Source organism: Harmonia axyridis, chromosome 1 (assembly GCF_914767665.1).
Source record: "Harmonia axyridis chromosome 1, icHarAxyr1.1, whole genome shotgun sequence".
Classification (NCBI taxonomy): domain Eukaryota; kingdom Metazoa; phylum Arthropoda; class Insecta; order Coleoptera; family Coccinellidae; genus Harmonia; species Harmonia axyridis.
The window spans coordinates 20,466,840-20,480,629 of NC_059501.1; the positions used below are offsets into that span (position 1 = coordinate 20,466,840).

The 13,790-nt window shown below is 33.4% G+C and overlaps 1 protein-coding gene across 2 annotated transcripts; it reads left to right on the forward strand.

The window, feature by feature from the left end:
• The first annotated feature begins 12 nt into the window (after nucleotides 1–12).
• On the forward strand, nucleotides 13–12,840 carry LOC123671708 (ras GTPase-activating protein-binding protein 1). 2 transcript variants are annotated; one of them, XM_045605689.1, is made up of 7 exons: nucleotides 13–169; nucleotides 525–643; nucleotides 4,339–4,660; nucleotides 5,699–5,927; nucleotides 9,287–9,781; nucleotides 10,061–10,317; nucleotides 11,419–12,840. In XM_045605689.1, the coding sequence occupies exons 2-7, from the start codon at nucleotides 546–548 to the stop codon at nucleotides 11,695–11,697; spliced, it is 1,680 nt and encodes a 559-aa protein (XP_045461645.1). In that variant the 5' UTR covers nucleotides 13–169; nucleotides 525–545; the 3' UTR covers nucleotides 11,698–12,840. The 2 variants fall into 2 exon arrangements, with proteins under 2 accessions (XP_045461645.1, XP_045461644.1); XM_045605688.1 differs by having other exon boundaries at nucleotides 40–364.
• The last annotated feature ends 950 nt before the right edge of the window (nucleotides 12,841–13,790 follow it).

The window sequence follows — 13,790 nt, forward strand, 5'->3', positions numbered from 1 at the left end:
GAGGCTATGGCCATAATAACCTTGAAAGCGCCACCACCGAAGACATTATCTTCAACTTCAGTGAATGAAGTTTACTCCCGTGTAAAGTAATATTCATAGTGAATTTTTTCTTTCATCTTATTCGATAAGCAGCAACACTGTTGTTTCGCCATTTTGATTACTTTTGAAGGTGGGTTTTTGTTTACGTTTTTTCAACGTGCCCTTTTTATATTTTTGACTGATAAGGAAGCCGGTTTTGACTGAACCCGTGTATGCCAAATTCAGCATCCCGCATTTCGCACACATTAGTACTTCAATTCTTCCTTCCACAATAGTAGTGTGTTAGAATTTTGGATTCAATCAAACTTGGAAGTCTTGCAAAATGGTACATTATTGATATTTTCCAATATTTTGCAAATAATTATCCATGTGTTCATTTCACGTCATAAAGTCTTTGTTATATTTAGTGGATTTATTACGGCTTGTCCTGCAAGTTTGTCTGAAGTCGTTATTTATTTTGTTTCTACATGTGTTTTTGTTTACAGTTGGAAAAACTTATCCAAAATATGGTAATGGAGGCACCACCTTCTCCACAGAGTGTTGGCAGGGAGTTTGTAAGGCAATATTACACCCTTATGCATCAGGCCCCCAATCATCTTCATAGGTAAATATTATTCTTATTTTGGTATTATATTCATTTTGGAAGTAGTAGTAGAATATTAAGTCATTCTATTTTGAATCAACAAATGCACAAAGTTTCAATTTAATTGCTTAACATTACATCGATGATTCAAACCTATGAATAGTTATCATAAAGTATCGGTTTTGTAGAATTTTTTCAATAGATACTTGTTTTTCCAAATTAGTAGAACTTTGTTTATATTTTTCTTTGGTTAGAGATTTTCTTTGTCCAATACACGCGAAAAGTGCATTTTCCTTTTTCATTGTTCCAAAATTTCAATTATAACGAGTATACATCCATAACCGAAATATTTTTTATCCGTGTTCTACTTTGCCTATTAAAATAATGAATAATTTAAAAAGTTTCTGATTAACTTATGCCTAAAGATTTTTGATGGCTCATATTTATGTAATGATCACTTTATGGAATTCAATCTTAAGAAATAATTAATTTGCAATATTTGAAGGATGTATTATTGTTATGTGCAGAGTTTGAAGTATTTGCCAAACCGTATTCTATTCAAAAAGCTTGATTTCAATGAATTTTTGTATTGTGTGCAGCATTGAGTAAATTGAATTAAAAAGAGTCTAGATAAATTATTTTAGGATTAACAGTTTGAAAGTAGCACTTCCATGATTTTTCTTTTCCTCTAGAACAGGAGTCCCGACATTTATGTTATGGATTATTTCAAAAACTGTTATAAAAAAAAACACCAAAAAGCTTCCATCATACCGGTATTTACGGAACCGCGTGGTACCAAATTCGTTTAAGAGCGCATGCGTGTTTAGCAGCGTCGTTTTGGTACTATCGAATTTTTCTGAAAATTTCAATGTTTGATTAGACTTTGTTTTCTATTACCAACTGTTTTCTAAGCAAATCAATTGAAGTGTAAAAATTGAATGTTCAAGTTAAATTACCCCTTGCTTATTTTTAACATGAATAATTTATGATTCTTATTAGCCAGTTGCAATTAAAGATCATTATAACGATAAGTTCTTGCGTATATCTCCGTTTTCAAGAAACTTTGTTTCTTTCCTCTAGAAATAAAATTGTAACAGTGTTAAATGTTGGAATTCAAATATTCTAAATTCATGGAAATTCACTCTTTCTTCTAATTCTTAAAGTTCTTTTTGCGTCAATTTTGTTGAGACTAAATTTCTCCTAAATTTTTTTTCGGATTGGGTAAATAGAATCATTGTTCTGAAAACCAAGTTTTGGATGTTTATTTCTTATAATAGGTTTCGGTGAAATTTGGATATGTTGGACATATCTATTATTCCCTTGATACATTACTAGCAGCTGCCATTTTGTGTGAAAATAAATGTGAAAGGCCTATTGTAAAATGGCCGTAGTTCGTAACGGTTTCCATGCTATACCTACTTTCCAAATTTACCTTGCAATTTGAGTTTTATCTATTTCTTTGAATGATAACGCTTGATGACAAACGAATTTTTCATTCATGTATTGTGAAAGGATTATGTCCCTTATAATGACTTCTGAAAGGTCTTAAGACCCCTTAATTTCAAAATTAAGTGTTCTTTAATGTTGTCATTACTGGTCTTTCAGATAAAACTGTTATTGTCTTGTTTATTTCTTTATAACCTTTACAATACAATCGTTGAAATTTTACGGTTCTTGAGAAACAAATAGTTTGATTCTACGTATTTTGCGAGTCGGTTTATAATTTCCAATAATGATTATTTGAAATCTTTTGTGATGAATATTCAAACCGTAAAATGTTTACGCTTTAACATTCCGTTATTAAATAAAATTTGTAGAAAAATCATTTGCCATAACGGTAAAATCAAGACATTTTGTTTAATGGTCTGCGAAGATAAAATGAGAATTGAAGAATGAATAGGTATTTGAATAATCAATAAATTTCGATTTGAGAAATCACTTTGATCATTCCAAGTTATGGTCTATTTTTAATCTTCGATTTCAAACATGTTTTGAAGCGCAATTAAAAGAACCTTTATATTAAGTTCCCACTGTTTGCTAGAGCTTTTGTTCTATCGTTTTGACGTTGAAGAAATTATGATAGGGAGTTAAAAATGGAAAAATTCATTGGCATTATTTTTCTTGAGAAATACACGTCCACCTAGATTGTGGGGCATCTATTCAAATAAATTCCATTGCAAAATCATCTAGTATTCCGATACGTATGACCTACAACTTCCTTAAACGGACGTTATTTGCTTGAATCGAGTTTTCTCTGAAAATACTGTATATGTCTTTTTTTTTTCTTCATACATTCGGAAATTCTTAGAATTTTTAAGACTATTGTCGGTTTCAATGTTTTCTTGAACATACGATTTCAATAGGCTATATTACCTGAACCTTCAGGTAACAACTCGAATTCTATTGTTATCTGAGAAACATATTTTGAAAGTACATTTTGGGTCAGAAAAAATTCTCTTAACTCCTTTTAAATTGTCGGTGTACGTCTTGGAATGCGTAGAAGCCAAAATTCGTATTGAATAAGATTGAGGAGACAGCGGTGACGTAAAGTAGGAAGCTTTAAGGATCTTGTTCAAATTCGTGTTACTATAATTTACTGACGAAAAGTTGATTTTTACTCGTAATTATTCTATATGATAATATTTCAAATTTGATATACATTACGAAATCGTTTTCAGGTTTTGTTAACTGTTGTTAAAGTAAATAAAAAATATTGCAACACCTACACTGATATCAAAATCTTATATGAGAACCCTGTATTTAATTCATTCAGTATTCTGTTCACAAATGTCATTAAAAAATGAGAAATGTCGGGAGCTTTTGAGCGCCTGTTCATTCCTGTTTTGCAATACTGTACGAAGTTACATGTGGTAATCCAAGGGCGCAATTGGCGCAAGAATAATTCTATTCGCTATTCACGTGAAATTTTGCATGAAGGTTAAAATTCTCTTTCTTATTCACACACTTTTACAAAAAAGCAATGTTGGATTGCAACTGAAATCTATTTGGAAATCAATGCAGGAAAAAAGGTGAAATTGAGAAAATTTTGAATTGTCACTAATGCATTCAGCAAGGCATATTTACTGGACCTCAGTTGGATTTTGCCCTCGGCATTAAAGATCTGAATTGCGAATTTTAAGTTTCTAGATCTTTTCGTTCGAAAGTTATCGTGTATACGGTCGGCCAGACAGAATCGAATTTAAGGACAGATTCGTCATCAGCGAGTCGAATCTCTTAGTTTGGGATCATTCTCGGCTCAGAAAAAATAAATCAACATTCATCTGTTGCAGTCTGGAAACATCCACTAATTTTGCACGCCTTAAATAAAGATATTTATATCTAATCAGTAGATCCACTATTCTGAATATATTTATTTGAAATCAGAATTTCAGAATAACTGAAATCAATGTCATCATTTTTAAATTTCAGAATAACTGAAATCAATGTCATCATTTTTAAAGTTAGCAATATCTTTGAAATTTTCATTTGTCCTAATTCATGGATTAAGATATTTTGTGACTTTGAAAATTTGGCACTTCATTAATGCATTCTGTAAGAAGCTGAGTAAAGTCTGCGGCATAAGTCATGCTTCAAATATAGTTGTCGATTATAAGAAAATCTTGAACTCTAGAAATTGAAATAATGTAAACAGGGTAGAATACGATTTGGTAAATTAATTGTAAATAAATCAATTCTTATTTCTATTATCTTCTCAGGTTCTACAATAACCAATCATCTTTCGTCCATGGAGGTTTGGAACCAGCTAACCGTGATCCAACCCCTGTGATCGGTCAGAAGGCCATACACCTGAAGATCCAACAACTGAACTTCAGGGACTGCCATGCCAAAATCACTCAGGTGGATTCTCAGGCTACCTTGGGCGGAGGTGTTGTGGTGCAGGTGACAGGTGAGTTGTCCAACGCTGGACAGCCCATGCGCCGTTTCACCCAGACCTTCGTGCTGGCTGCTCAGGCCCCCAAGAAGTATTACGTCCATAACGATATCTTCCGCTACCAGGATGAAATCATCTGCGACGAGGTAAGTTATTTTATTTCATGACAGTTAATTTTTTTAGCAGTTTAGTAATTGCAGTTCTTGCTCTTATTAAACATAAACATTTAGTTTATGTAAATATTTTCTATCATTTCACTTGATAGGCAGGCGTTTTTGAAAGGAATATATTTCCTATTCAATTTAAGTATTTTTTTTTAAATAGACAATAGAAAATTCGACAACTAAAGAAAACAGTCATTTCTTTGAATAACTTCTACAATACAATTGTTGAAAACTTTTGGTTCTTGATAAACAAATAGTTTTAAAGTATGGAGGAAATGCTATCAATTAACTTGAATATTTCTATGTTTTTTGCATTTCGGTTCATCATATTCAATTGATACTTCATGAAAAAAAAATTTAAACTTGAACTTTAATTGTCGAATGTTCCGACATTCCATTCGTATGCCATCCAAATTTTTTTTTAATGGATACTATTAGAGAAATTTGCCAGAAAATACAGTTTCCATAATGGTGATTTCTTTAATTGAGATATTTTGTTCTATAGTTTGGAGTAAATAAATTGAAAAAAAAAAAATTTATAGGTATTTGCCATTAATTTGCATTATTAAGAAATTCCGATTCAAGTCATATCAAATTATGGCTTATTTTTTATGATTGTGTTCAAATGTTTTTAAAGCGCAATAAAAAGAATAGTTCATGAACCCCCACTATTTGCTAGAGTTTTTGTTCTATCGTTATGTTGAAAAAATTATGATAATGATTAGAAATGGAAAAATTCATTGGTATTATTTCTTGAAAAATACGTTCACCTAGATTGTGGGAAATTTATTCTTTTAAATGTAGTAGTCTAATATTATGTATGACCTACACCTTTCTTTAAATGAATGTTATTCGATTCACTCGGAAATTATCAAAATTTTTAAGGATTAATGGAAATAACATTGTTGAATATAATAGAAACTGAAATAATCATTTCATTTCGGTGAACTCTACCACTAGAAAAAAACCAAATGTATTTATTTTTTCCTGTTTTGCCTTATACTCAACTTATCATTACAGGAATGCGAAGCGGAGACTTGTTCTGAGCCAGAGGAAGAGGCTAACCAAGAAATAGCTGTTATTCCTGAGGTTCCCCAACAAGCTCCTCAAGTAATGCCGCCATTCCCTCTGCAGCCGGCCATGCAGCCTGTTCCTCATATGGCTGCTCAACCTCCGCAGATGATGGCCCCTCAACCTGTACCACAGGTTAACGGAGCTCTTCATCCTGAAGACTTCAATATTATCTCTGGTGAGTAATCACAAGGCTTTTTTGATTTTGATAAAAGAATAGTGGCATATTTGAACTTAAAAAAGTTCAGCATTTGAAAATGTTATTTTTTTGTCAAATAGGTAATTAGAATCGTTACCTAATATTCAATCACTCATGATCTTTATGGAAATCTACTTGATTAATTTTCAACATTCAAATTCATTCATTCATAAGAAATGTCTCCTCTTAGAAAACGAAAATGCTAGATTCAAGCTCTAAAAAGTTCTTGAAATGAACGGTAAAGTTTTCAAAATATTCTTTTGAACACATTTTCTTTGTTGAACATTTTCAATGGTTTGGATATTTACTACTCCAATAATATATCTAAATTTTTTATTTATCGCTATGGTCAATACAATCCACTTGAAACCTGATGTGATCTATTCAGTGTGAGTAAATATGTGTATCTGATGGAATCACATTTTCTGTTTTGGAAATTGTAGAAATAGGCTATTTAACACCCATACCTAGAATGGGGAGCCAGACTTCCGAGTTCAAGTCAGCTCTTCGCCAACATAGATTAGATCTCGAAAAACGATACACCTTCATTTGATGAAGAAGGCTTTTGACTATCTCGGAAAAAGCTGTAAAATCTCAAATAATACATTAGTAATATGACGTGATTGGGCGAACTTACAATGAAGTGTTGACATTTGTGTGATTGGTATTTTCATCCCTTTTCGTTGAGTATTGCTCGACTAAACAGAAGGATCTACAGAAAGATCAACATTGAATTCTAACCTCGAACAGAATGCTGTAGTAATAATGAAATGAATGGAAGTTATCTTTATACTATAAACTTATGTGCTTGACAAACATCACTGAATAATTTGAGCAGATTTGAATATTCGAATTGCCTATTGAGGTTTCAACATTATTTTTTTACGGCCGTCTTTTTTTAACCACTTTTCCGCATCAGTAAAATCAAGTTATCTTCTTCTTATAACCTACAATGTTAGGATACGTGCAAGATACACGCTGATTTTCCGCGCCACCTACCGTTAAACTGATTGCCAGCGCTTGGGCAACCTGCGTTCTGGTCCCCTATGCCGTTTTTGAAACACTTATAAGTCAAACTAACCGTCCGTCTGCATCTTAAATTTCAGGCGCACGGAAAAAACAAGGTGGGAAGAAGACGGCTGGCGAAAGATATAATCAAGAAACAACACAACACACGACGACATATTACCCGAGAACAACAACAATTCACTATTACACACACAATACGTATAATCCACATCCACAATCCACATCCATACATTCCCAGAATCATGTGAATGCTAGGCGGGTTATACACACTCAAAATGCGGCTGGTGGTCTGTTTCTAGCGCAGATCCAAAATAACCATGTCTACAATGTTAATATTTATAACAAGTAGCAAGAAAAGAATTAAAGACTTTGTAACAATATCAAATGAATAATGTATTGGGTATGGCCATGTTAATGACCGAAAGCTAGGCCAAGTTTAATAAAGAACTTAATAAGATCCTCAAGTGACTTTATACCCAATACATTATTCATTTGATGTTTTTATAACAAGTAGATTCTCATCTATGAAATTTGTACCTGAAAATAAAATATATGTTGATTTTTTAATAAGTTTTTTGAATTTTAATGACATTGACATGACAGAAAAAATAATGTTCCCAACTCGTATATAAAGTATTGTCGCCTACTTACTTTCTCGGTTGGGCTTCGTTAGGGTTGTTATTATTTCAAGTAATTAAGCTTTGGAATTTAGCAGGCCCTGCAGTTTTCACAGTTGATGTTGAGAATGAACAGAAAATTGAATTAAAAAAAAATAGTCTGCTGTAAAGCCCTCCAGAGTTGATCGAGTACAAAAGAGTAATTAATTTTCAAACAAGTATCACTATGATTCCATCTTCATGATCAGAAGAATAAGATCAATAATGGGATATTACTTACGTACCATGCGCACTACCATAGTTTGGCTACTTACGGGCAAATATTGTGGGGATCTTCGACTGATGCTTCCAAAGTGTTCCTGAAGCAGAGAAGTGCCTTAAGAGTGATAGCGGGTATAAATAACAGGGTCAGTTGCAGGGAAATATTTAAAAGGTACCAAATACTCACCATCCCAAACTCATTTATACTCGAGTGTCTGTTATATGTTCACGGAAATAAGGGGCAGATTCCGAAGCACTCTGATACTCACGGCTATGCTACAAGAAGCAGGGATAATTATGTTCCTCCAAGACATCGCCTGGAAAAGACCAAGCAGACATTTTTGTTTCTAGGCACAAAAATGCATAATCACTTAACAGCTGAAGTGAAATCACTACCAGCAAACCGATTTAAGCAAAAAATGAAAAAATATCTGAGCGACAATGTGTTCTATAGTATAGAGGAATTTTTGGCGCACGATAATTATACCTAGTTGTCAATTTATTATGTTGTTTGTGAATTAAGTCTTATACACAGTGTATGTTGGTTCACATAAATGTTTTTGACAGACCTTGTAAAATTGAAGGTAAAATAAATATATGATATGATAAGATTAAATTCTAGCTCCAATAGTTTCTTAGTTACGAATTTTTCAATAGTGAATATGGGAGGGGTAACAACTTCACACCTTGGCCAAGTGATTGAATACTTTTTCAATAAGTCATCACTTATTATTAAAAAAAAATCATTGGATTGAGATTTTTTGTTTCTCTTGTTCTACAACATACTTGATGTAGAACAGTATCAGTTGAAATATTAGCCTGAAAATCACTTCGTATTGGAAAGGAGGTTATCTTTTTTTTGTCAAACCATTCCTCACTTTTTTTTATTCAAATTTTTTTTTAACTCATTTACTATATATGTATAACTTTGCAAATATAGTATATTTATTTTAGCAATGGCATGCCGTCACGAATGGCGAATCTAAGATGCCAACTGCATCCTTCCTGAAAATGCACTCAAAATGAGGAAATTTTTAAAGTTTGTGTTGTCAATCTTTTGTTATGTTGCCAATGTACTCATTCTGATTAATCGAATTTATTTCATTCGTAAGAAATGGTTTAGGTTCTTTTCCGTCATCTGCTATACTCATGCATCAATTTATTTATTTATTCAATGTCAATGTAATATTAAATATTGATTTCCACTATACAAACGTTAAGAATAAAATCTCAAAATCGGTGTTGTGACCTCTAAAAGGACTGTCTTGACGTTATACCAAGGCTAAAACAAAGGAACTTATACCATGAAATATTTACCAGTGGTTCATAACAAACATTCAGCTTAGACACGTTAATGAAGACATCAATGCTTGCACATGTACTATTTCTTCTTTTGAAACCACATTGACATTTTTTTTTCTATCTATCTAGCTCAAGCGCCAGTACCAAGTCCGGTGATGAGCAATCCACCAAACCTACCTTCAGCACCAATTCCAGTGATGCACGCCGCCATGGTTGTTCCTAGTGCCAGCCCTCCGGCTGTCATCGAGGAGAATATCGTCGAGCAGGTGGAGGAACCCAGACCCGCCTTCGTCGAGGCCGTAGAACCCGAGCCTGAACAGCAGGAATTCTCGGTTGAGTCGATTTCAACCTCCAACGAACCCAAGACATACGCCAACCTACTCAAGTCCACCACCTACCCAACCACCGCAACGCAGACCTCACCGCAGCAAATCCAACCTCCTCAGCAGCAACAACCCCAGCCTCCAGTCAATCCTCAAACTTTCCCACCTAAAACCACGTCTCCCACTTTCAACCAACCCGGTAGGAATGGAAATAGGAACAACCGCAACGGTCACCAAAACGCACGTTTGCCCAGGCAAGATCAGAGTAGGATGTCCGGCGGAAGAACCGACGAAGCTGGAGGTTAGTATCAATCTGTCAATTCTGCACCTAATTTGTCATAATTGATATTTATTTTGAAAATTGTACATACATAACAGGGATATGCAATATCATGTCACTCTTGATTTGTATATCTATCTCATTTTTTTTAGTGGTTTTGTATTTGTCATTTTTTCACAGAATTGCTCTTCTATACACTTATTAATTAATTCCTGAACTTTTTATGCTAATTCTTTTGTATTATTAGCTCAATCCATGTAATGTTGGTTCATAACTGCATACTAAAATATCAATTTCCAGTTTTCGTAGATGATAGGAGGAAAAGCCAAACGAATAATTATTCTGATAGCAACCAGCTTTTCTTGGGAAATCTACCTCACAATGCGACCGAAGAAGAGCTTAGGGACATCTTCAGTGACTTTGGACCTATTGTAGACCTGAGAGTACACAGCAAGGGTGCCAACAAGAACGGTATGGCTGGTGGCCGAACTCCACCCAACTACGGATTCATTACGTTTGAAACCCAGCAAGGTGTACAAAATTGTCTTGCTGCCAGAGTGAGTAAAGTCAGTTGAACCCTTTTTTCTTTTTTAGTAGCTCCACAACAAATCTATTACGGCCTCGATACTTCATATTCAGGAAGGAGAATGAGTAAGAGAAGGTTGATTGCGTCCACGCGAAATTAGTATTGAACTGAGTTGTTGACTTTTTTTTCAGGAGAACAGCAAGGAACAATTATTCTTAGCTTAGTTATTTGTTTGCTTCTGGTTCCTTATTTTTGTTTTAACCAACCTTTGGAATCCTTTGAAAAATAAATTTCAACCTCCCCAGAAAGTTTCAGTTCCGGTTTTGTAAAATGAATCATTCATAAAGCGAATTTAAAACAACCATCCATCCTCCAATCAAAGCTTGTTAAACATGTAGAATATGTATATGACCTTGAGACCCTCGACAGACGTCACATTTTCTACGTCAAATTGGCAGCTACTTTGCCAGATTGAAAATAGGATATATTTATTCGTTATTATCGGTAGGTTTATGTCAAGCAGGGGGCTGTTTGATGATTATATATTACTACCATTCAATTCGGAGATCCTAGTTTTCTTTCAATAAACTTGTTAAAAGTAAACATTTATTTCAGAAAGTTTATTTGAATATTTTAATTACTTTGTAGAGCTTACGAAGCAAAGAATTAAACAGAAAAAACCTTCACCTCTGGTAATAGATCCATTATTACATTTGGCTTAGGAAATTATATACGTGAATCAATTATCATGTTTATATAACAATGTAATTTTTTACCCACTATCTTGGCTGCAGGTTGAATTTTTCTATAGCATCAACAGTCTAATTCAGAATCAGAATAAACATTTAGAAATAAAGATACTATTATAACTGTCGCGACCGATGGCGAGAATTAGCGAAATACCTTTTACTTCAATTACCTGACTAATTTTTCGATCTGGCAACGTAGCTGACATTTTGACGTGGCGGATTCGAGGATCTCAAGGTCATATACATATTCTTAATGATTATCCAATTTGCATAAAACCTGATAAAAAATTAAAAATAATCATCCTGTCAATATCGAAAATTAAGGCCCAATGTTCATTTTGTATTGAATATTATTGTTTTACTAATTTACATTCATTTTACAGCCTATTTACTTCCCGAAAGGAAAGGAAGGTGGAACTCCCCTCAACGTAGAAGAAAAAAAAACGAAAGATCGTCCATCGTACGGAGGAAGACCTAACAACGACAATAGGAACCGCGACAGAGACAACACACAGAGAAGAGGCCCCAACGGACCTAACCGCAATGGCACTAACGGAAACAATGGTGCTGGCAGCCAACCAAACAGACCCACATATAACAATCGGAATGGACCGACCAACCGTGGCCCTCCCGCTAACAATACCTACAACAACCGTCGCTAAGGAAGCAGATGTTGGGGTTGCGTACGGGTCAACGACTGCCTCAACCAATTTTTTTTTTGTGAGCCACTGCTTATTGGCAATTAAAGACTTAATATTTTAAGATTAACAACATCAACGGATCTCTTTCCGTTGCTATCCTTATATTATTACAACAAAATACAGTTTGTGAGGACAAAATCTAGTGTACGTAAAATGTACAGTGTTTGAAGTCTGAAAGTGAAAAGTTAGTGCCAATAGTGGACCATTAGCTGAAAGCATTTTTTCCCTCAAAAGGTTTTTACATCGTGAAATCTCTCAAGTGAAAGGATGGATTTCTGATGTGTGATAATTTTTTTTTTTTTTTAGTATAATATTCAATCCCTGATTTGAGTGATTTCACTAACAAAATCTATTTTACAGATGTGATGGAAATATTATGTATTGTTGTTGTCATCTATATAGTGAAAGCAATTTTTTTATTGATTTCCGATTGGACTTCTTTTGTTTTTATTAGTCATCAGGGAAATTTCAGTGAATTTAGCTTCCATACATTTGAAAGAAAAATGGTTTTATGTATCTGAATTGATTAACTACGAATGAATCATCTTAATGTACTATGTATATTAACATAAGTTAAATTCTTCCTGTGGAGTGCATTTCTCTTTAACACAGAGAAACAAAGAGTGATGGCGATTATACATGATGCAATATTAAATTTACAGTCTTTCCGATTATTTTGTTTCGATTTTATCCAGATTTGAACTTAAATTATTTTTATTGTAAAGAATACAATGTAATTTATATTGAGAAATTAGTCAATAAAAACAGGTTGGGCTGAAACTAATGCGGAGCTTTTCAAATTTGAATAAAGGAGAAAAATGTACAGAAGAATTTAAAACTCGATATATAATTTAATAATTAACAGCCGGAATTGTATGCTTTGCTATATTTAATTCAAATTTCGAAAATCTCTTCTGGTAGTTCACGTCTGACCCTGATAACAACTTGTATTTTTTCCTATTGACCACTGTAGGGTAGCTCATCGTTTTCATCAAACTTGTCTTAATCAATCACTGTCCTAACTTTCAATGAAATCTACCTGATATTTCAAAATTATTATTTTGTTTTGTACAAACCAGAAATAAAATTTATTTGAAAATATAACTGTTTGATTTTGTAGACACAATTTTATTGTGTCCTTTACTATTATCTTCCCTTTTTGGCAAGATTCAGCTATCACTTTACTGGAAAAATTTTGTCTCCAAGTTTTCTAGTTCTAGAAATTCGAAGTGAAGTAATAAGCTTTATTAGGTTTGTCCAATTCCTAATATAATTTTTTTACAAAATATCTCATGTCTTCAAACCTATAGTTTATAACCAATTAATAGATTTCTGATTATATCTATTAGTTTTGGAGATATTGAAAAAAAAAATTATTTTCTAAGTGATCATTAAGTGCTCCAATATATTGAAGTGAATCTTCTGAAGTAAAACCTAATTCTTGATCTTAATTTAAAAAAAAAATATATATATTGGAAAATGCCTGGCTTTTTGGCTGTGGTCAAGTCTTTGTCATGAAGTTTATTCATAAGAATTCCATTAACTCATGAACCGTAGAATTTTTACCCAAGTTATTGCATACTGCTAAAATTGTCATTAAATAAGCTATTCAATGGGCAATGATACAATAACATACTGGGTGTGCCGTTTGAAATAAGAAAGTACTAGTTATATATATATTTCAGGGGGAAAGATTAATGTCTTAAACCCTAACATGCGAATTTTCAGCAGAACATTATGATTGTTTTTCCATAAATGTCTAATAGGACATCGCGATGAATCACCCTGTATAAAAATTTGAGGAAAAGTTCTCACGTGAAGTCAGGAGCTTTTGAGTGCTAGTGACTCATACGTCAATTGCACCATTGAAGACTACATATATACCTATATCAATATAAGTTATGTGGTCTACAAGAGGGATAACCACCATGTGGTTTTTCGCGTATCAGTTAAAATTTGGTACCCATTCATTCTCCTCTGGCGCTCCTGCGATGACCAAACTTTGTACGGTGTACGAAGTTTCACTTCATCTTACTTTTTTCGAAGCGAATAAG

Coding starts and splice junctions, on each gene's coding strand:
- LOC123671708 (XM_045605688.1), top strand. Junction 4,661..5,698: donor ATGAAATCATCTGCGACGAG/GTAAGTTATTTT, acceptor TTATCATTACAG/GAATGCGAAGCGGAGACTTG. Junction 5,928..9,286: donor AGACTTCAATATTATCTCTG/GTGAGTAATCAC, acceptor CTATCTATCTAG/CTCAAGCGCCAGTACCAAGT.